This window comes from Zootermopsis nevadensis, unplaced genomic scaffold (assembly GCF_977971745.1).
Source record: "Zootermopsis nevadensis isolate Lab colony 2312 unplaced genomic scaffold, Znev_1.0 Znev_ptg000001l, whole genome shotgun sequence".
NCBI lineage: Eukaryota > Metazoa > Arthropoda > Insecta > Blattodea > Termopsidae > Zootermopsis > Zootermopsis nevadensis.
The window spans coordinates 4,767,026-4,791,402 of record NW_028259133.1 but is presented as its reverse complement, the minus strand read 5'-3'; the positions used below and the strand labels follow the sequence as shown (position 1 = coordinate 4,791,402).

The 24,377-nt window shown below is 38.5% G+C and overlaps 3 protein-coding genes across 8 annotated transcripts in view; 2 read left to right on the top strand and 1 right to left on the bottom strand.

The window, feature by feature from the left end:
* Nucleotides 1-8,307, top strand: part of Rtel1 (Regulator of telomere elongation helicase 1) — a 52,836-nt gene extending 44,529 nt beyond the window's left edge. The window contains exon 20 of the mRNA XM_087353793.1: nt 8,135-8,307. The gene's annotated coding sequence lies outside the window, so the exon portion shown is untranslated. The remainder of the gene's footprint in view (nt 1-8,134) is intronic.
* The window catches only part of LOC110834930 (NHL repeat-containing protein 2), a 30,535-nt gene continuing 8,305 nt past the window's right edge, over nt 2,148-24,377 (bottom strand). For 3 of the 6 annotated variants that reach the window (XR_015536665.1, XR_015536667.1, XM_087354432.1), the window contains one exon: nt 18,437-23,999. Coding sequence is in view for 1 of the 6 variants with exons in the window: in XM_087354432.1 (XP_087210558.1) it covers nt 23,955-23,999 (45 nt within the window). In the remaining 5 variants the exon portion in view is untranslated. Of the gene's footprint in view, nt 4,856-17,175; nt 24,000-24,377 lie in introns of those variants that run through there. The other 3 variants (XR_015536708.1, XR_015536705.1, XR_015536695.1) reach the window with 3 other exon arrangements.
* LOC110834929 (cytochrome P450 6k1) lies at nt 8,148-23,238 on the top strand. Its single transcript, XM_087354107.1, has 5 exons — nt 8,148-8,401; nt 9,280-9,959; nt 18,514-18,735; nt 20,311-20,562; nt 20,849-23,238. Exons 1-5 carry the CDS (start codon nt 8,148-8,150, stop codon nt 21,016-21,018), a joined length of 1,578 nt encoding a protein of 525 aa, XP_087210233.1. The 3' UTR covers nt 21,019-23,238.

Here is a 24,377-nt window from a genome sequence, read left to right as displayed (position 1 = left end):
TTTCACATTAAAATTTGTCGACAGAATGAAATTTTAGCCAATATTCAACAATAACAGATAATATGGTCGAAGATCGTTTCTGAGCGAAGTCACTGGGCATCAAACCTCGATTAGTGCGATTAAATGCCATAGATAGATGCGTATCGAATGATCCGGGGTAGCTCAGTCAGTAAAGTGACTGGACTGGACGCATGGGGCCCACCCAACCTCCTATCCGATAGTTCCGGGGATAAAGTGCGGCCGGGGCTTGAAGCTACCCACTCACCCCCATCTAGGGCCGAGGTCAAGAATGAGTAGAGCCACATCTCCCCCCAAGCGCCTACATGGCGTAGAGTGGGACAGCTTTAGTTTTTTAGATGTGTGTCGAACGCACAAAAATTGTTACGCCATGCATACATTTCCTAACACGATATAATCCTAAGATTATTACTGTGTTAACAAGAATTCGCCACTGAATCCGATACTTACACACACAAACCTGATTTATTTGAGGTACGATGAAGTACAGGCATACCTCGTTTTATTGCGCTTCGCAGATATTGCGTTTTTTTTTTTACAAATTGAAGGTTTGTGGCAACCCTGCGTCGAGCAAGTCTATCGGCGCCATTTTTCCAACAGCATGTGCTCACTTCGTGTCTCTGTGTCACATTTTGGTAATTCTCGCAATGTTTTTTAGACATAATTCTATTACACACTTAATAGACTATACTATAGTTTAAACATAGCTTTTATATGCACTGGAAACCAAAAAATATCGTGTGACTCGCTTTATTGCGGTAGTCTGGAACCGAACCCGCAATATCTTCGAGGTATTCCTGTGTTTTCTTACCTCCTCGAGTATTCTGTTGCAGACGAGAAGGCTGAGGGAACTCAATCGGATAATAGCGAGCAATCCCCACGTATAATCTACTCTCAATTGTATATACGAGATATTATTTGTTACTGTCATTACCAGATAGGTAGATGGCAATTTGATATAGGGGGACGTCGTATAGTACCGGACACCTGAATGATTTCGGGGCGAGGGGTTGAATGTGTAATTTGATATTAAGAAGTCCTATTATTTTTCACCAATTTGAATTTTTTTCTTTGTGAAACGTGTAATTTGAATAAAACAAATTGTCAAAAAGGTAAAGAGAAATGTGTTTAAAAATTGTTTACATTTTAACATTACAAAAATTGGCGTCTAGTATCGGACACTAAAAAACTAACCAACTAGATGGCTTACCGAACCCGAAGGTTCATCACCGAATTAACCAAAGCCCTCCACCGGACCCTGTCCTGGACCAACAAAATCCAGTCTCCTTCAACTCCTATCTCCGATAGATCCCGCCTGACATTATCCTCCCATCTACGTCTAGGTCTCCCCAGCGGTCTCTTCCCCTCAGGCTTCCCAACAAATACCCGGTGCACACCTCTTGTACCATCCATGCGCGCTACATGCCCCACCAATCTCATTCTTCTCGACTTAATCACCCTGACAATACTGGGGGAGGAGTATAGATTTTTAAGCTCGTCATTTTGCAGTTTTCTCCACGCCCCAGCGTCTTCCCTCTTAGGCCCAAATATCCTCCTCAATTCTCAAACACCTGCAATCTGTGTTCCTCCCTCTGAGTGAGAGACCATGTTTCGCACCCATACAAAACAACAGGTAAGATTATTGTTTTGTACACTTTAATTTTCAGGTTCTTAGAAATCAGACGGGAAGACAGAATATTTTGAACTGAGAAGTAGCAAGCATTTCCAGAATTTAATCTCCTCCTAACTTCCTCATGAGTGTCATTTTGATTTGTTATAGTTGTTCCCAGATATTTGAACTTTGTAACCCTTTCAAAGGATTTATTAGCCACCCTAAGGTAATTTTGCCCGCCTGTCTTCTGATGACGAGATACTAACATGTACTTAGTTTTTTCTGAATTTACTTCCAGCCCCACTTGTCTACCAGCCTCTAGTAAAACTTCTGCGTTCCTCTTTATTGTATTTATATCGTCCCCCAATAAATTAACATCATCAGCAAATGCCAAAAGCTGATGTGTCCCATTCAATTGCAAACCCTCCTGCCTATCTTGGACTTTCCTCTAACCCATCGGTGAAAGTTCTCCGAAACCAATCAATGTCAGGTGTCATTTTCAAAAAAAAAAAAAAAAAAAAAAAAAAAAAAAAAAAAAAAAAAAAACCAAGCCAACTAAATTGTATATGTTCTTGAATTATGTTTTTCGAGAATAGTTTGTCCGGTACTACTATAAACCACACTGTCCGATATTAGACGACAGACACGTAAAGAGAAAATGGCTGCTGCATATCAAGTGTTTAATGCTGGAACAAAAATCATTCCACACGTACAGTCTCTAGTTGATACAACAAAAGAAAAATAAATTGAATAATTATTTCACTTGACAGAATTAGTTGATATAGCCTTTCAAAAATAAACAACGTAACTCAAAATTTATACAAATTGAAAGATTCGCTCACAGCGGCTGATCACTTATTCCGACCTCAGTACTGTGTCTGCGTTGTTTAATGCGATTCAGAACATCATCCTAATCACTAGGATTCGGATGTTCATGACCCAAAAAACCGAGAAATATGCCTCCAAAAATAGCGAAATATGACCTAATTAGTTATGAAAAAATATTCGCCAAAATTTAAGAAAAAGCGTTTTGTATTTCAGTCATGTTATTTATTTACATATGCATGTACAACTATTACATTACTTGATTTCCTAGCGATTTTAATCAAAAACCTCAGTCGCTTTAATTTGTAAATGCCTCGTTTTGGATCTGCATCAGATGTTGAGTATACGTGCTCCTATAAAAATATGATACATTTTAAGAAAGAGCCTTTCATGCATTTCAAATTCATTAATTACAAATAAATAAACAAAATTCAAAATATTAAGTACCTTTATTCATTCTCCTTTCTTGGCAGCTTTACAATATGTAACAATTTGCATTTTCAAGGTCTCAAATGAAAATCTTCTGAGATTGTCGCACAATATGGTCTTGTAACTTGAGACATCACAAACGTTTCATGGCGTTATCGAAAATTACAGAGATAGAGGAGCGGTTTACTGTATCAGGAAGGAATAAGTCACCAGGGCGGTCAGCAAAGAGAGTACCAATAACGTAATTCGCTACATATCTCCCGCAGACATCCGTTGTTTCATCAACCGAAACCCAAATCTTATTCTCGCCCACAGTACGTGTAATTCTTTTCAGAACATCTCCACAACAGGCAGGTACACAGTTTTTTCGTAGTGTTGATTCGTCTGGAATTAACTGAGTCATGTATTTCTCCATGAAATATTTAAACTGCTCATTGTTTGCTTTGTTCAGTTGGCAGACGCCATCATTTCACACAGGACCTTTGAAAATTCCGATGTCTTGCTTTGATGACTGGTTTGTCGGCTCAAACTATTTTTATATTTTGAGTATTGAGCCCCCGTTTGGGGACTGCGGGAACTCGTCACTGAAACCAAACTATCCCAGGCCGGGAGGTGGTACGGTTGTAGGATGGCGACAGCGTTTAAGCCCAAACACCAAATAAATGCAACCCCGTTTGGGCAACAAAGAATATTTAATAAAAATAATATAAATATAGAAATAAAGAAAACCAAGAGACACAATTCGCTCAAGTCCTCCAGGGCTCAGTCCTCGGTTGGGTATTCGAGTAAACACGTATAAAACTAGACTCCCCAAACAGACCTGGTATCGACCTTAGAGTTCAAGTCATTTCCCTCACGACAGACACACACAGACTGCCCAACTGCCCTGCTGTCTGATCAGGGTCTCAAAGCCGCCTACTCCAAAGAACTTCGAGCCATAAGGCATGGGTCAGTATCACAATGTTGTTTCACATTAAATCGCTTACCAGCTGCAACTTTAACTTCACAAAGTTTACAGAACAGAATTGTTCCATCAGAACTAAAATATTTCTCGCCAAAATCTTTAACGAAACCTCTTAACTTCGCACTTTCAGAACATTTAACTTTCGGCATCTTAACTAAATGAAGGATTCACTGTAAATGCCTGAGAAATGTAGTTACAAGTAAGAATTTTATACCAAAAATATAACCAAAATATGAATTTTATCCTCAAAATATAATCAAAATATGCATTTAACTACAAATATGACCGAAAACATAAAAATGACCTAAATATGCATTTATATGCAAAATTAATACAGTCTAATTGTGATTAAAATAACCCAATTAGTGTTTAATTTCAGTTTAGAATGACAATAGAAGCCCCAATAAAAATATGACTTGTCATGAACATCCGAACCCTACTAATGACTGTGAAAGCCTCAGTTCTAACAGTACATATGTTGTTCACAGTTTCGGTAATAATTAAAAAATTGTAGAGCTAAATGAATCTAGGAAGTTTGTATGTACATTTTAATCGACAATTTTTCCATAACATTTGCTTGTGTATCACAGATAACATGTTTGTGTGATCATTAGAACTTCTTGTCTGGAATTGTACATAACAGACAGAATAAAACCACTTGCCAAAGACGAGTAAACATGTTTAGTTTAGTCATTATAACAGACGTCTTAATGTGTTAATAAAATTAAAACATTTTCACTCAAGCATGACAGACACATTTTTTCGTCTTTGTCAAGACTGCAAATTCACGCCGCAAAAGGAAAATAAATCTTCAGTCTCTAATGGCAAATAAAAAAACCTTGCTAGTTGTAAAATATTCATTTTCAGCTGTGATACAAAGAGCATTGAGTGAATGTTCTTTCTAGCGCGAATTCAGCTAGAACAGCGGTTTTTAACCTTTTGACTTCTGCAGACGCCGACTGAATCACTACTGGAAGTCGCCCCTAAGCCATTTCTACGATTTGGACCTAAACACCACAAACAAGAAATACAGAAATTAAAAAAAATATATATTTTACTTAATTCACAAACGAAAAAAATATATACAAAAAAAAAAGAATTTTAATTTTAATTGGAAGGTTGATGCTGCACCTCAGCGACTAGCTTTTCAATATTTGGTTTTATTTCTGAGAGTTGAATTCTGAGGTCAAATTATACATTTCTTAAGCGGTTTCTGTATTTATTTTTAAGTACGTAACAGCTGAGAACGTTTTTGTACATAAATAGGTGGTGTGTAATGGAATTAAAAACTTTCAGTGCTTTGTACGATAATTCGGGATAATCCTTTCGTACATGCTGTAAAATATTCGCCAGAGAATATAATTTTTAGTGCACCATTTGTACATATTTCAGCCATTTTCTTCTGATGCTAGCAGTCCGTTAATTTGTCAATATCTGCATTAAATTAATCTGTAACCAAGTATTTACTTTCATCTGGAGGTGTAAAATACTCGCGAAAACTGCATCGAAGATCTTGCAGATGCTGACTAAAAGAATGCCAAGACTTCGTTTGATAATTCTTCATCAGAAGATTCTAGGATGGTCTTCAGGTTCTTAAAAGCATTGAAATTTATTTTTGATAAGTGACGAGTCCACAATTCTAGCCTTTTGATCACTTCCTCGATCTCGTCTTCGACATTAAAAATGTTGATCCCTCCTTGCATGCTCGAGTTGAGTGCAGTTGAATGAGTAAATACGTCAGTCATATACACCAGCATGGCTAATTAAAAGTAGTCATTCCAGCGAACGGAGATTCCAGATCAATAAAGAAAACTCTGATGTCATCTCTTAATTTCAAAAATCCGAAACAACGTCAGATTTGTATACGCATCAGAGCTGACTGACAGAATCTGATCAAAAATCCTTGAATTTAGTGACCTGGCTTTGATAAAAATCGAGATTTTTACCTTTTTTTTTCAGTTCTTCTGGCATCTTAGTGGCTAACGGTTCTCGGTTAATGTAACAATTATGCCGAGTAACTGAAGAAATATTTTCCATTTTTCGTGAAATGTGTCCAATTAGTTCCCCAGACATGACACGCGTCTCACCTGTGCTTATTCCTACGTATTTGGACCACTGAATTCCACTTGACGTCAGAAATTAATTCAAACTTTTGTACACCTCTTCAGCAATAGTACGAGGTGCGATCGGAAAGTTTCTAGACTGTGTCAATAGAAGGCGAACCGGATGTAGTACGAGCTTCTGCCGCTAAGGGGTGCGGCCTACATTCATAGTGAATCAGTGTGCCAGCCGGCATCATCGAATTAGCATTTGTTTCTTAGTTACGGGCGTTTTGCTAGTGCGATTTCGGAATGGCGTGTGCATCAAATTTTGCCAAAGACTCGCCAAAACGGCTACGGAAACCTATGAAATGCTAAAGCAAGCATTTGGGGAGTCCGCAATGGGTCGTGCACAAACTTTTGTGTGGCATTCACGTTTTAAAAATGGCCGAACCTCTGTCGATGATGACGAGCGTTCTGGACGACCATCTTCGAGCACAACGCCCGAAAATGTTACGAAGATTCGGCAGGCCATTCACGAAGATCGACGTCGTACCATCAACGACTTGTGCGACATTGTTGGGATAGGCTATGGGACCTGTCAGCTGATTCTAAAGGAAGAACTCCACATGCGACGCATCATGACAACGCGCCAGCGCACACCGCCCTCAAAGTTCGGCAGTTTTTGGCCTCAAACACCATGGCCGTCATCCCGCACCCTCCTTATTCGCCGTGTGACTTCTTCCTCTTCCCAAAGATGAAAATTCAGCTAAAGGGAAGGAGATTTGAGACGATAGAAGAGATTCAGGCAGAATCGCAGATGGTGCTTGACAGGCTGACAAAGAAAGATTTCCAGGGATGCTTCCAGGCTTGGCAGCGGCGCTGGGATCGTTGTGTTCACTCCCAGGGGAACTACTTCGAGGGTGATGGATGAATTTAATACCTGAGATAAATGTACGGGTTTTTATAGGCGCAGTCTTTAAACTTTCCGATCGCACCTCGTATGTACCAAAGAGTGGCAGAACAATACATCTTCAAAAAATTTCGCCTCAAACTCGTCTCTAACGTTGTATGCAATTATTATTATTCAGTGTTCTGTCTGACGACAGGTCCATTGCTCTGCCCAAAAATCGCTCTCCAGTTTTCCCTATTCTCAGCTTCTCGTTTTAATTCCTGGAACTTCCGTACTTTAATCCACATGTAGTCTATAATTCTAACTGTTCTTTTACGTTGTCTGAAATGTTGTCATTTCGCTTGTTTGCCGTGTCGTTGGACAATGCCATCAAATTTAAACCTTTTGATGCTTTCTCTCGGACCATTGCATTAACCATGGCTTTAGCAGCAGGTAATATCAGTTCTTCACGATTAGGTACTTTCCGGATGGTTTCATGGCCTCATCTGACAATAATTCGTAACATAACGCGTGAAACCCTTCGATAAATATTCAACATCGTATTTCCGATATTTATTCTTCTTTTGAATTAAATCACTTTGTTTTGAGCTTGGTGCACTCCCAGGGGTCCGCGAACTACAGGTTAAGAACCGCTGAGCAAAATAACCTGACTCTTTTCCCATCATCCACGACCCCAAGTGTCTGTAATGCAGTGACGTCCTCGCAGTTCGTGATACGCGGTAACTAGGCGACTGGTGTCCGTCAGGGACTAATTCGACGTCGCCTTGAGGCGTGTTCTGGTAGAGGAATGTAATCAACATACGTGTTATGTTAAAACAAATTGTTTCCGATAATAAAATGGACATCAACGTAAATACGACGTATCTCCGAAACGGTGGGAAATCTAAAAAAAATATACTTACTTAAATTGTCTTTTTAAACTAATCTCCCCACAACAGCTTCGAATCACCTTGTTTAGCGCCCAATGATATGAAGATTAATGGAAGCGGTCGTGGCCAAATTCAGAACACTTTCCAGGCATGTATCTTGTACCCGGGACCCGCCGAACATGAAGCGGGATTATTATTATTATTATTATTATTCGGCCAACATATTAGGGTAATTGTTTTTTTGGCATGTGGACATGAAGGTAGTCCAAAGGGTAAATCATCACTTTTTACACTGATGATCTAATGTAAATCGAACATTTCGATAGAGAACATCATTTAATTTAATATATTTTAAATATTTAAATGTTAATTATAGTAATATTTTAATATTTAATAGGAATTTTATTGTGATTATACTGACAAGATTTAAACAAATGTAAAAATTATGGAGCTTTTTTATTCCAGACTGTGGCAGAAGATGGCGCTATTCGGTGATTCACTGCTGCTGGACGCTATTGTCATCGTGTCTGGTCTCCTGCTGCTAGCCCATCTTTATTTCCGACACAAGTTCAGTTACTGGGAAAAACGAGGTGTTCCATTTGCACGGCCAACCACGTTGTTTGGTAACTTCAAGGAATGTTTCTTACAAAGGGAAAGTGTGGGACAGTTTATGCAGAGGATGTACAATGAAGGCGCTGGTAAACGTTTCTTCGGAATTTACGTTTTTGGAAGGTATGAATTTAAATTCTGTTACACCAAGTACAGGTAGCCCTCGATTTGCGTCGGGGATGCGTTCCTGGACGAACCGGTGTAAATTGAAACTCTTTTATAATGTAAATCAATGCGAAGTCAATGACATGCCTTCCCAGCATCCAAACATTGACGATTAATATAATTGCATTATATTTAAAGCTCTGAAATAACGTAAATAAAATAAAGGGAATTTAAAAAATATATTTTATACACTTATAATCGGCAATTCGTTGGTCCCCGCGATTGACTGTGATTCTTTCATGTGACTGATGTGTACAGTCATCTCTGCTGTCATGCGATAGTTGCATTCATATAAGACGCCGACCTATAGAAAATCGCATAGTAAAAATAACCCCGGGACCTCCGCAGAGATTAAATTAGTCCTTTGAAAGTTTAAAGCGCCAGGAATTAAATTGCATAAGAGCAAACTCGCATATGCAAAAGTTTGCATTTCACAAACAGCTTTTACCGATTCATCGATCTCGTTGGAGCAAATTCGCGTTAACGAAACATACGTAATTGCAGAGATGACTGTATTTATAATTTTTATTCAAAATCAGCGATGTAAGAATTACGATTTAGTATAAGAATCAGTACGATATAAATTATAAAACGTTATAAATAATAGTTAAATATATTTTTCTCACTTTTTTGACTTTCTGGTTTCAAAATCGGCGTTATTCTGAATCGGCGCAAATCGAGGTCTACCTGTATTTGGTTCTACATAGGAAATCTGCAGTGTGACTTCAGGTTGTATTTTTATAGGAAAGTATTACATTTTTTACTACAACAAGTAAAATAGATTTGCATCCTCATCAAGTACAAATTATTATCTTTGTATGTTTTAATGCTTCCAGACCTGCAATTGTGTTAAGAGACCCTGAGCTGATAAAGATAATTTTGGTGAAAGACTTCAACATCTTCTACGATCGTCTGGTGCATTCCAACACCAAGACAGATCCTCTGTCAAATAACCTGTTCCTACTGAAGGGACCGGCATGGAAGTACTTACGATTCAAGATGACACCACTCTTTACACCATTTCGAGTGAAGCAGATGTCCCCGTTAATATTTACTTGCGCCGAACAGCTCAGAGAATATTTAGAGAATAATGACAAAACAAAAAAGATAATAGAAGCGAAGGAAGTTTGTGGTAAATTTGCCACTGACGTCATAACCTCCTGTGCGTTTGGTATAGGAAGTAACTGCCTCTTGGATCCTAACGCTGAATTCCGTGAATTTGGAAGGAAGATTTTTGACTTTTCCGTTTATAGGAGTTTTGAGTTCATGTCAACATTTATGTTACCGCTGGTTGTTAAGGTTATGAATGTCAAGTTCTTCTCAGATGAAACAACCAAATTCTTAAGGAAAGCGTTTTGGGATACCATTAAGGAAAGGGAGGAGAAGAACATTGAGAGAGCAGATTTCTTGCAGATGTTGATTCAACTAAAGAATAACGAGAAAAATGAAGCGAAAAGTAAAGCAGACAAGAATGGAACCAGAAATGACATTGCGGACGAAATGGATGCTGCTATTGGTAAGTGGATTAGATATTTTATGTCTTTGGTATGGAGTTCTGTGAGTGGGTCTCTAGTCAAACAAGAGGTGCCCAGCTGCAGTTAAATATAAAAAGATTATTAAGTGTTCTGTCTTACGACAGGTCCATTGCTCTGCCCAAAAAGAGCTCTCCAGTTGTCCCTATTCTCGGCTTCTCGCTTTAATTCCTGGAACGTCATCTTCTTTCCTTGTTTAAGATCGTCGGTTAGCTGTATCAGTCTTCTTCCCAGTCCTCGCTTTCCTTCAACCTGGCCTTCGATGATATCACTCAGTAATCCATTCCTTCTCATAATATGTCCCTTCGTGTAATCGCCTGCAGAATGTTTCTTTGCTCGTTGACTCTCCTCAATACTTCTTCGTTGGTCACTCGATCCGTCCACCTGATCTTCTCTATTCTTCTCCAACACCACATTTCAAAACTCTCCAGGTATTTCTGTTCCTTCTTCCTGAGTGTCCAAGTCTCTGCTCCATACGTAACACTTCACTAGTTTCTTCTTCATCTCCAAGCCCAACTTGCTAGTGAGAAGTGTCCTCTTCTTGACGAAAGCTGCCTTGGCCATGGCTATCCTTGCTTTTACTTCCTTGGTGCATAGGGCGTCCGTCGTGACTATGCTTCCCAAGGACTTGAAATGCTCCACATTCTCCATCTGTTGGTTTCCAATTACAACGTTCAATGGTTCTGCTCTCGGTGCTATCCTCATTACCTTTGATTTTTCAATGTTAATTTCCATTCCATACTCTCTACCTGTTTCCACTAACTTGTCCATCATGTTCTGTAATTCATCCTCTTCCTTCGCCAATACTACTAAGTCGTCTGCATAAAAAGGTACAGGAGACAAAATATGGCGGCCTGCGAAGCGCTTATAATAATAACTCGATTATTTTGAAGTGCTCGTTCGTTACATTTAAGTGGTTAATGAAGAAAGAAAAAAACTTTAAAAATTATTCAGGATAAGAAATTCAAACAGCGACATCGTATTCACTGGCTCCCCTTTTCGGATACGTGACTCGAGATATTTATTAAAAGACAATTTCGACCAACACAATATGGGATCGGAAAATTAGTTTACTGCCGGAATACACCGAGTATCCCCGTGCGTTCTATGCAACGCGAATTTAGAAAATTTTAATTCCGTATCGTCCCGCGAAATATATTTGCCAAGCCATTGAAAACCCTCGCAATTTACAAATGTTAAGAAGCCAGGATAAGAGATTCACAATTTCCGTATCTGAAATTCTAATATTTGGTCTTCAAATTTTAACCTTTATTAGAATCTAACACAACCAGACCTGACTACACCTGACAAACGTACCTTACTTTCTTACTCCATAAACCTGAGCCCTCCTTAGAAGCCAACAATCTCTCAGCCACTCAAAAAATGTGTTCACAATATCGCGCCACTGGTCCTTATCTTAAGCCATACGAGTCCAGTCCTCACTACCCATCGTATTTCTCCAAGGTCCTTTTTAATATTATCTTCCAACTTAAGTTTAGGTTTTTATATTGTTTTTATATCTGTCGGGGAATACAATTTATGAAGCTACAAGCCTACACTGTGTCACATCTCAGAAGACAAGATTGCATTCTAGCCATTGCTTTTAAACTATTGTAATTCTTCGGCCGACGGATCGGCCGACGGGTACGCAAAGGGTTAACGACGAAGGAAATCCATAAATACAATGGGACAAGAGCTTCTGGTCTGAGTTGAAGGTGTTGATGTACTAGGTAAATAAATACGCGCATTATAGAACTCAGACACACTATTAAATGTTATAGACGGCGAATGAAGACAACTTGAATTTGCTTGGTTTGACTCAAAAATGAAGGGTAAATTTCTAATGTAATAATACATAATAAATGATAACAAAATGCCTTCTACCTATCTGTTAATGACGGTAACAAATAATATCTCGTACATACAACAACTGAGAGTAGATTATACGCGGTCAATTGAGTTCCCTTAGCCTTCTCGTCTGCAATCGAAAACTCCAGAAAGCTAGAAAATACTTCATCGTACCTCAAATAAATCAGGTTTGTGTGTATAAGTATCGGATTCAGTGGCAAATTCCTGTGAACACAGTAATAATCTTAGGATTATATCATGTTAGGAAATATATGCATGGCGTAACAATTCAATGCGTTTATATTAGTAGGGGCTCCACACGGATGTGAACACGTCCAAAAGTAAGAACATTATAGTTATTGGGTTGGTAACGTACTGACAGTAGAGTTATGTGGAGTTGTCGATTAAATTAGCTTAAATATCATTTATGCTCTTACGTATATTTAAAGGGAAATGTATCCCTGGTTAGGCATCGGTAAACACTATGGCATACATGTTATTTTGCAAAGTGGTCGTTAAAATTGTCTGATCTATATGAAAAATTCACTTTCTGTAGAATTATCCAATATCATGTTTAATCAAAATACGATTTTTCGATTCTCGAGTTGTTTCGTGCCCAGGAGCCTGCCCAATCTCACATTGCGAGCACATATACGAGATGCGATCGGAAAGTTTCAAGACTGCGCCTATAAAAAAAACCCGTACACTTATCTCAGGTATTAAATTCATCCATCTCCCTCGAAGTAGTTCCCCTGGGAGTGAACACAAAGATCCCAGCGCCGCTGCCAAGCCTGGAAGCATCCATGGAAATCTTTCTTTGTCTGCGATTCTGCCTGAATCTCTTCTATCGTCTCAAATCTCCTTCCCTTTAGCTGAATTTTCATCTTTGGGAAGAGGAAGAAGTCACACGGAGCTAAGGAGGGTGCGGGATGACGGCCATGGTGTTTGAGGCCAAAAACTGCCGAACTTTGAGGGCGGTGTGCGCTGGCGCGTTGTCATGATGCGTCGCATGTGGAGTTCTTCCTTTAGAATCAGCTGACAGGTCCCATAGCCTATCCCAACAATGTCGCACAAGTCGTTGATGGTACGACGTCGATCTTCGTGAATGGCCTGCCGAATCTTCGTAACATTTTCGGGCGTTGTGCTCGAAGATGGTCGTCCAGAACGCTCGTCATCATCGACAGAGGTTCGGCCATTTTTAAAACGTGAATGCCACACAAAAGTTTGTGCACGACCCATTGCGGACTCCCCAAATGCTTGCTTTAGCATTTCATAGGTTTCCGTAGCCGTTTTGGCGAGTCTTTGGCAAAATTTGATGCACACGCCATTCCGAAATCGCAGCAGGGTCGGTGTAATGCACTACCAAAACGCCCGTAACTAAGAAACAAATGCTAATTCGATGATGCCGGCTGGCACACTGATTCACTATGAATGTAGGCCGCACCCCCTAGCGGCAGAAGCTCGTACTACATCCGGTTCGCCCTCTATTGACACAGTCTTGAAACTTTCCGATCGCACCTCGTACATGTTATTTCGCAAAGTGGTCGTTAAAATTGTCTGATCTATATGAAAAATTCACTTTCTGTAGAATTATCCAATATCATGTTTAATCAAAATACGATTTTTCGATTCTCGAGTTGTTTCGTGCCCTGGGGCCTACCCAATCTCACATTGCGAGCACATATAAAAGTCTCCTAAAAAATTATCAGCAAGATTTTCACACTCGTTATGAAACTAGTCAAGGCCGAAACAACACTGAATCATTTTGCCACGTGCCTTTCTTTAGGTCATATTCATAATCTCGCCTTCATACAGAGCACGTAGAATTATCGTCATTCACTGTTGACTTGTTTGCGTTTCTTGTATCTGCGTCTGTTCATGGAGTCAGGGTCGAGGTTGCAGGATGTCTGAGGCGGGCACGTGTGGACTTTGGCAGACGGCGAGTGATTCGCGTTCTGGGTGGGTCACGAGTTGGAATTTGCATGATTGGTTCATCATCTTGATTATATTCCGTCTGATTTCTGTCGGAATCTACAGGGTGATTCAAAATGTTAGGGCCAAACTGAAGGAGCGTATAGAGCAGTGCTTCCCAAACCTGGGTAAATTACCCCAAAATGGGTAAAAGTGGTTTTTCTTTGGGTAACGACACACCTCGGAATACACATTACACCTACATGTGTGAAGTGGGATTTTCCACTCTTGCCTGCATAAAGAGCACAAAACAAAAACTGTTTGCTGAACCCCGAATACGATGTGAGGTCTGTTCTGTCTCCAATTGCTCCCAAATTTGCAGAAATAGTAAATAAGATGGAGCAGTAGAATTATACTCATTAGCTGGGACCTGGGTTATGAAATATTCATGGTGAATAATTATCAATTTTTTGTGGCTGCTAAAATGTTTAAAATTAAGACATTGCATCAAAAATATTGTTCGCGTCATATTTTTTACCGATCTCTCCACTTGTCATATGTTTTCTGTGCAATTTGTGTTTTACCTACATCGGGTAAAAAGGACTTTCTGGTAAGCGGTTTTGAGTAAAGAAGGAAAAAGTTTGGGAAGCAATGGTACAGAGGGACTCAGAGAGAACAACTTTCGAATAGGAATCCATGTCCTCCGATGTTATCCTGAGTCAGTCGAGGCCATTGAAGGTAGGGAAGTCTGATAACGTACCGCTGAGACAATCGTAATTTGCAATTCTCCTACTATCCTAATTTTTTTATTAATGTACAAGGATTACATTAGCAATCTTACAAACCAAATTATTTCAGACTTCCCAACCTTCAATGGCCTTGACTGACTCAGGATAACTTCGGAGGACATGGATTCCTATTCGAAAGTTGTTCTCTCTGAGTCCCTCTATACGACCCTTCAGTTTGGCCCTAACCTTTTGAATCACCCTGTATAGATGGTACTGTTGCCTCTGGAGGAATTTCATTCCTGTTCAACGGACTGATACCCGATTTTCGGAATCCAGCTTTGATGGTTTTTGGCGTGAAACTCTGTTCGTGGCTGGGGTTGAACAGTGGATTGAGATCGTAACGGCTAGGTGATATTCTGGGGTTCCTTCTTATATGTGCATCTATTTCATTTCTCCAAGGTGCCTTTAAGGAACCATAAACACTAACATCTAAAGGCTGGATCACGTGACGGAAATGTTAGAATTGTGATCTGATTTTCTTCTGAAATCTACAGAGCCTCTGGTGACAGGTGGGATACGAGGTGCGATCGGAAAGTTTCAAGACTGCGCCTATAAAAACCCGTACACTTATCTCAGGTATTAAATTCATCCATCACCCTCGAAGTAGTTTCCCTGGGAGTGAATTCAACGATCCCAGCGCCGCTGCCAAGCCTGGAAGCATCCCTGGAAATCTTTCTTTGTCAGCCTGTCAAGCACCATCTGCGATTCTGCCTGAATCTCTTCTATCGTCTCAAATCTCCTTCCCTTTAGCTGAATTTTCATCTTTGGGAAGAGGAAGAAGTCACACGGAGCTTAGAAAGGAAGTTGGGGTCGGTTCTTGCAAGATCTTTGAGCTCCTGACAAACGAGAAGTCGATTCTGCTTCTGGTCCTCAGACAGGATGCGTCGCATGTGGAGTTCTTCCTTTAGAATCAGCTGACAGGTCCCATAGCCTATCCCAACAATGTCGCACAAGTCGTTGATGGTACGACGACGATCTTCGTGAATGGCCTGCCGAATCTTCGTAACATTTTCGGGCGTTGTGCTCGAAGATGGTCGTCCAGAACGCTCGTCGTCATCGACAGAGGTTCGGCCATTTTTAAAACGTGAATGCCACACAAAAGTTTGTGCACGACCCATTGCGGACTTTAGCTTGCTTTAGCATTTCATAGGTTTCCGTAGCCGTTTTGGCGAGTCTTTGGCAAAATTTGATGCACACGCCATTCCGAAATCGCAGGAGGGTCGGTGTAATGCACTACCAAAACGCCCGTAACTAAGAAACAAATGCTAATTCGATGATGCCGGCTGGCACACTGATTCACTATGAATGTAGGCCGCACCCCTTAGCGGCAGAAGCTCGTACTACATCCGGTTCGCCCTCTATTGACACAGTCTTGAAACTTTCCGATCGCACCTCGTACATGAAAGTCCATAAGAAAGACAATTGACAGAGATTTGATGAACTGTTCCGAACATTTCTGGAAAAGTTCGCTTGTAAGCCAGCCTTTTAGACTGACTCCAACTGTAGCATCCAGACGAGCGCCATCTTTCAACGCTGGGATGTTCTGCACGCCTTTGAATATTATCAGAATCGCACCAGATTTTCCAGCAGCATTTTCACAACATAGGGCCGTTGTAGTGCCTCACTCTGCGTAAACACTTTCATAAACATATTTTTTTACCAACGCTTCTAACTATTTTGTGTCCAGAGGTTACAAACATGAGCCCTGTTTCGTCACAATTCCAGATTCTATCAGGGCATTTTCTCAAATCATGTTCATCAAGGACTTTCTCCAGGCAGTCATAGAAAGCCTGTATCAACATGGGATTTGAACAGGAGGCACGATAAAGTGACAAACTTTCCGGTCGCCTAGGAGTCAAATGGAATCTTTCCTGAAACCGTTTGTACCACTTTTTCCCAGCAACTCTTTCCTCGGGATTAAATCTGTTACCGGTCCTATATTTTTGTGCTAAGCTATATGCTAGGCTCCTGACCTGAAAAACTGTTAGTCAAAACCAAGTTCCTGCATTCGTATCACATATTTTGCAACTTTTAATTCTACGTCAGAAGACACAGCAAATGGCTTGCCAACTTCCCCTATTTCGAACTTTTTGAGATCGTTGCACCGACCATCAAAATGTTCGCTGGCCTTGACAACGTTGTCTTTTTGTCGATCACGGAACTTTGTAGTATTTAGAAGCTCTTTAAAGAGTCAAGTCTTCTTGATAGAAATTTCCTTACAGCTATTTCCAATGTTCTACTATCATATCCTTGGAGGGGACATACTTAGGTTCTGCAACTTTACTAGATTTGTTGTATTTCTTGTCCATATCACAACAGGTTGAAAATAACAAATACATTTAAGCACTTTTAGTTCACTTACAAAAACGTTAGCAAATATTGGTATAAGTGTCCAACTTTTGTACAAAAATGTTGGAGAAAGGGTCAGATAGTCGCTTACTAGCGAGGGAAAACATATTTAACTCAAATATACGGCTTATAATATTTGTACAGAGACCTCTGTCTCTGACACCATGATGCACAGCATACAGAAATTGAAAATAAATAGCGAAACTCGAGAGCAAGCTGAGAGTTAAAAGCCCTACATATATCAGATCTCTGCATATTCGAAAACAACACAGCATAGTTCTGGAGTAGATGTAATTGTATTTACCTCTTTCATTTAGAAGTTTTCAAAACTGCATGCACACAACACAAACAAATGTGGCGAACACAAACAAATGTGGCGTTCACAGACGCTACTGATAAAAGTCTTGTTCAGTTCCTCTTCGTGCCATAGTAGCGCGATATGAGACATACCATTCAAACGGTACATCTTGCACCATCTGTTGAGTGGAAATTGAACATTCCTACATGGTCCCTAACTCGGTAATACTGCTTTGAAAAATGTATCACGAAAATATGCAAATTTTTTTGAGGAATATGTCCCTTGGAGTGATTGTCATGAAGGTCTGTTGGTTGTTTAAGAACTGAGGGAGCCTAAGTACCTGTATCATTTCTTAAGTTTGATATGTATTAATATTCTATAGTTAATTTAGTTAAAAGGTGTATTTTTGGAGGTGGTATAATCACTCGCCAAACTCCCGAGTTGTAACTGAATTTTTCTTCGTACTACAGAAATTTTACAGTTATTAACGTTGCTAAAGGTTACTGCTAAATAATTTTTATTCATTTACAGTATTTATATTTCGTATCTCAGTATTAGTTATTAGTGAAATAAATAAACGAGGGTAATCAGTAAATATTACGATACAGAATTAAAAATGAGGTTGGATGTCTTCTGTTGTTGCGCCACATAATGTGGTAGAAGTAGAGGTCTCATCGCCCTGATGATAGAAGCAGCAAGGACCTTCGGAACTTTTAAATTTCTACCAGACTACACGGCACAGCAACCCAGAAGACATCCATCTTCAAAAGAAAGTTTCTCAGCAATTCCTTTCAAAAGTATTAATAATCATTTTGGACAGGTGATGATGGGTATACTTGAACGAAAAATATATTTCCATTACCGACATTTGTATTGAACCTCGTAAATTCAATTTACAGCTTATGTAATTTATTATAAATATATATATTATCCAGATTTGATACTTTTACAAGAAAATAAATATTTTACAGAACAGTTGGTTATGTCAAAAGTGATTCTGAAGTGAAATGTTAGATCCATGTCTTGTCACAAGTCACTAATCACTTCAGAAATGGATTTCCCTCCAGTTCAGAAGGTTGGCATACACAAAAATACCGTGTTTATGTGTGGTATAGGAGGTATTGCTGTCTATAAGACACAAATATAATATTATAATTTAAATCAATATATTATATTCAGAATGCTGACTGGGAAGAAATTTACTTTTAAATTCAAAATGGTATAATATGCTATTCAGTGAGTTCTGGGTTTGATCTAATGACATGTATACACAAAAAATAGTATTTATTATAATTTACTGCATAATTATCATGTTTACATCAGTTTAAAATATTTTTTTTGCAGATTTCAAGGGAGACATTCTTGTGGCACAAGCTGCAATATTCTTCACTGCAGGTTTTGAGGCTAATGCTGCAGTGATAGCCTTCATACTCTATGAGTTGGCAATGCAGCCTCATCTACAAACCAGACTGCGAGAAGAGATTCTAGATGCTATGGACAAAAATGAAGGGACGCTGACATACGAGGCTGTTAGAGACATGGAGTACCTCCACATGGTGGTTTCAGGTACACAAATTTCTAGAGCAGGGGTTCTCACCCTTTTTTTGCTGTCTTACCACTAATTCTAATTTGAAACATTAAATGTACCAATAACCAAATGCATTCAGGGAAAACTTATTTATGTTAATATTATCTTTTGATTCTCTTACTTAGTTTGAGTACAGCTTGACATCGACTCGCACACCACCAGTGGTATGCGTACGATAGGATGATAAACGCTGTTCTAGAGCTTGAATGGTTTACCTTTAGCACAAATGATATAAATTACAAGTAAAATTGTTTTGATTGGTGTTATGGAATAAGTTAATCAGTGATGGTAAAGTGGTCTGGGTATAAAGCTGTTCACTCAAGAGGATATTACTGTACTTTAAAGGGAAATAATTTTTTTCCAGATCATTCTTTTAGAATTATTTATAATAGATATAGCTTTACTAGAGTGCCAGGATTCCTTTTGAGACTTATTACTTATTGTGGCAATACTTCAGGTTAGTACATCGCCATGACAGGTTCTCGTCTACAGCAGATTGTGACTGGTCATTCCCAGGGCTTTGACGTGGGTTAAAAATTAAATAAACACCTAAAAATTTTCAGCTTTTAGAAAGTTCATAAAGACTATGCAGAATTTTGCAAAACTAATGATTCAGTCTGTAACAATTTTAGATATGTACCTTCATGTTAAAAAGTGTTTTCAAGTCACCAGGACAATTGAAATTTCATATAATTTATCTCATACCATAGTTTTAATAATTCGTACAACTAGAACCTCGTAATTTTTATTAATATAAACACATATTAAACCTATTATGCCTCAAGTCATCCTATAAATGAAAGGAAATCAAAATTATTATTATTATTTTTTAGGTTTATACCCGCATTCTAATGTAATTCAAACGTAGCGTTTTACAGAGAGAAACAAAGTACAATTATGTGTGCTGAAATTACATTAGTAAGAAATATAGAGGTAGAAAAATTAAAAAAATTATAAACTCACAAAGAAAGTGGGCTATTCTTTGACAAGTCGAGTATTCAATTGTCTTTACAAAGAATATCCTGCACCGTAGAGTGAGTGTGCATTCTTACTAGGTAAGTACAGTAGATTCCGGTTGATTGGGCCATCGGTTAATCGGGGCAGCCGTTTATTTGGGACAAATCTTAAAGAACAAACCTTTTTAACTCTTTACATGGAACTTCGCATAATTGGGCCAAAGTGTTCTGGTCCCGATCTGTCCCAATTAACCAGAATCCACTGTATTTAGATGCAGATACATATCTATGACCATGTGTAGTTTCATACCTCATTTTTATGGAGCAGATTTTTGTGGTGCACTGTCACGAGTGTTTGATAAGTCAGCGTATGCCACTGGTGAAAAATGCCTGTGGAATTCTGCTTTAGAGCAATATCTCACAGAAAGCACCATAATTTACCAAATCGTATGCAAACCATTATTACTGTTTGTTAAAAACCGTGCAAGGAATTATTTCCTGTGTTTCCATTCCTAGTCAATTGTGACTGCAGTTTGCAGGATCTGCAAGCAATTCTGTGAAACATTTTTAATTAATCTCAATTCTTTTTGTCGACAGAGGTACTCCGAAAATATCCTCCAATGCCAATACTAGACAGAGTCCCGAATAGAGATTACGTTATCCCTGGTACCAACATTACCATTGAGAAGGGCACGGCAGTATATGTTCCCCTCTTGGGAATACACATGGACCCAGACGTGTATCCATACCCAGAGCATTTTGATCCAGAGAGGTTCAGCGAGACGAACAGGACAACTCGCCATCCTTTCATGTATTTGCCATTTGGAGAGGGGCCTAAGAACTGCATAGGTACGTGAAGTACTCAGTACTAGTTCTGAAGTTAATTATGTATAAAACTTCAGTATTCAAATACTTTTATGAACAAAAGTAGTCTAATAATACAAGTCAAGAATTATGGTAATATATTTTTAGACAACTTTTTCTGTCTTTACTGAGAACTGGGCAATATATGCAAAACTGTGAACCCAGTCCAAGTATTGAGTACATGTTATTTATAGTGTCTCATGTTATATGAACAAATATATGTATTAACTTTATATATTCTAAATTTAGCATTGCACTGTATATGTTTCAGGTAGACTATTTGGACTTATTGCTGTGAAGCTGGGTATAGCGAGCGTAATAGGAAAGTTCGAAGTGTCGCCATGTGCTGAAACGCCACGTTCTATGCACTTAAACCCCAAAGCTATGGTATTGGCTGCCAAAGGAGGAATTCCTCTAAAATGCACCAGACTGAGTGACTGATCACATGTCTATTTGCTGTTTGATCTTTAAAATTTACTAGATAATGTTGGCTGCAGAATTTGTCTGTTTCAGTTGTAACTGTTATAACTTTGTTTTAACTTTCTCTACATTCATGTGATTTTTTTATAATCTGGTTGTGTAGTTTTGTTATATTTATTTTGTTCTTTTATTGTGTGCTATCTGTAATGGCATTTTGGCTGCTAATGCAGTTCAATTTGGTTCTTTACTATTAGTGTGCTGCATCAACAACCAGGTCAATTATAAAAACAGCACAAGAGAAGAACACAATATCAAAGAGCTACATGTGCAAGTTAATACAGGCAACTCTCGGTTTACGAACGTCACAATTCATTCAAAATTTCTTAAAGTCGCCAATAGATAGAGTTCCTTATAAAACGAAATGCCAAACGTATAGTGAACATAATTTTAAACTTTTAAAAATGTATTTATTACAATAATTACAAGAATATTATTATATGATACTTATACTGAACCTGTTCTTGGTTAATAAAACTAATCTAGCCAGTAAAAAAAGTTGGTTTACATGCCACGCCGCGTAGAATGTTTTCTCGTGGGAAAGAAATCGGTGATTCCCCCTATTATAATATAACAGGTTCATCGCTTGCTTTGCCTAGGTTATCTTAGACGGTCAAGTGTAGTTCTGCATTTGGTGACTTAAAAAAATATTTTTAAAAATTTAAGCGATCATGGTTCAAAAGCAAAATAGTATTGCTGGTACTGATAAACCATAACGCATATGTACATTATAATGAAACATATTGTATAGACCACTCGATGTTTAGTACATGGTTTTAATGTTTTAAAATGGCTGCTAACATATATGATATGCATTGTAAAAGCTCGGGAATGCAAGATACACATAACGAACAACGTCTTGGAATGGAACACGTTCGTAAACCGAGAGTTTCCTGTACACAAAAACTTATTATGTAATACCTCATTATCTTTGTATTAATAATGTAATGCAATGAAGTCATTTAGGTTAAAAGGAGAAGAAAACATGTAAAACAAACAAATACAAACAAACAAGGCACTAAATCAGGAAATATGTGATTGGGGTGATAAGATATGCTCAGTCAATGCTGTGTGGACACGAGAAAGAATGTATATACAATTAATATCTAATATATGGATAGCAATATGGTTATTATAGAATATGACTGAAGGAAACAATTTTTGTTTCAAATATACCGAAGTCCCTTCAGACATTAGCAGGCGATGCACATCTGGCAGAAGGATTGTTTTTAATTTAATGGCTGATATTGAACATAGATAATTCTCTGAGATATCGAGCTAGAATTTGAAGACCAACTACCTCCAGAAGGGAAGGGCAGTATTTAATATGATGGTAAACCTGCATAAAGAACAGTGCATCATTGCAATATTTGCTCTTATGCAGGGTGTGGGAGGAAACATTTATAGCAAAAGGCTTGTATATTAGATCCACATCAGAAGTACATTTAATGATACTTCTCATTACATAAAGTGGTGCGCAAAAACACTAGAAAAATAATTCCAATTGTCATTAATCTTTATTAATATAATACCTTGGGTGAGAGATGTAATATAACGTTTTGGTTAGAGAGCATGAAGGGATGTGATCACAAGGAATACATTAGCATACATGGGAGAATAAATGGATTTTGGGTAAATGAGATGGGAGTATATGGGCTGGATTCATTAGTTTGTATCAGGACGGACCAGAAGCAGGCTGTTTTGAACATTTTTGAATCTTCAGGTTCCATAGAAGATTTTCTTGACAAGTTGAGCTTCTTTATAAGGACTCTGCTACATGGAATTAAGTACATGAACATTCAGTAAATTCTGATGTGTAATGACGTGCAGAACACATGTCCAGTGACAATCTTCCTTAAACATTAACTTAACAGTATGTTACTTATGGCGTGAGTGGGATTCAAACCCACGGTCCCAGTGACCAAGCGGCACCAGGTCCACGCCTCAAAAAAAAAGGTATTTAGCATTTAAATTTGTTAAAGAGGATGTATACTATAGGTAAATGTACTCAATCCTCGCAAGAGACAAAAGAAAAAAGAGAGAGTTAATTTTAAGTACTAAAAATATGAAGTTTTCTTTAGACAGCTCTGTCTTTAATTTTTGAAAATGTCTACAAGCTAATGTTCAGCACTTGACTAATAAGTAACAAATTATTATCTGAATAAAGAATGATGTGAGTTCCAGGCCAGTAACTATTAATATTATACAATATAAGGAATTGTTAATTGTAGGCACTTCTTTAATTAAATCCGTGACGTAACAGCTCCAGAGAGCCAAAGCCGACTAGCTTGACTGCTGGCCTCACGTTCACATGCCTAAGCAGAGCTGAACGATCATCCAACCAGATACAGGGTGACGTGTGGTCAGCACGACGAACCCCCAGCCATTGCTAGTTTTCCTGACCGGATTACGCTACTCATTGTAGCTCCCCAATTTCCTCACGATGCTGGCTTGGCACTGGTCCCATACACTGGTCGAAAATCTCATGAGAAAATTTCTTCTCCCCCGAGACTCAAACCAGCGCGCATTCCATATCACCGGTCCGAAGCATGATGCCTCAGATCATGCAGCTACGGCGCGGGACTGAGCAACATAATATTCTGAACCAAGATCTGATGTGAAAATCATATTTATGGATCTGAATTTGTTCTGCAGAATTACAAATAAAAATTTTCTATCTTTTGAATCAAACAATATTTAAACATATTACCTAACTGACAAATACACAAACAATCAGTAATAATATATTGTATGAAAGAAGAGTAAACACTACATGTTTCAATCAAACTTGAGTTCATTCTCTGTCTCCAGCTAGATAAATGCAAATTTTTAAGAAAAGAGGTTTGTTACCTTGGTCACAGGATTACACCTGAGGGTGTAAAGCCAGATGAAAGGAAGGTTCACGCATTGAGGAATTTCCCAGTCCCGAGCACAAAACAGCGTTCCTAGGATGTTAAAAACGTTTTAGAATATCACAATTACTTATCTTATATAAGAATTATTAAGAAATCTGTGATACTGCCCTCCACTCTCTCCATTTTAGTTTTGATTAAATTGATCATTGCCGGTGGACATCGAGGTCTCTTACAGTTGAACAAAGTTTGAGGTAAGGGATTCCTATTTATTATTATTGTTCATCACATTTACGTGTTTTCATCTGCATTTGTGAACTCGTGTAAGAGAATTAGGCTTGTCTTCTTTTGACGTAGATACGTCTACACGGAAGGGTCATTCGTCAAAAACAGCGTTAGTTACGAAGATGTGCAAGATCCAGCGCCGAGTCACCTTTAAATGTTCATTCCTCAGGAATGGTAAGAGTAAGG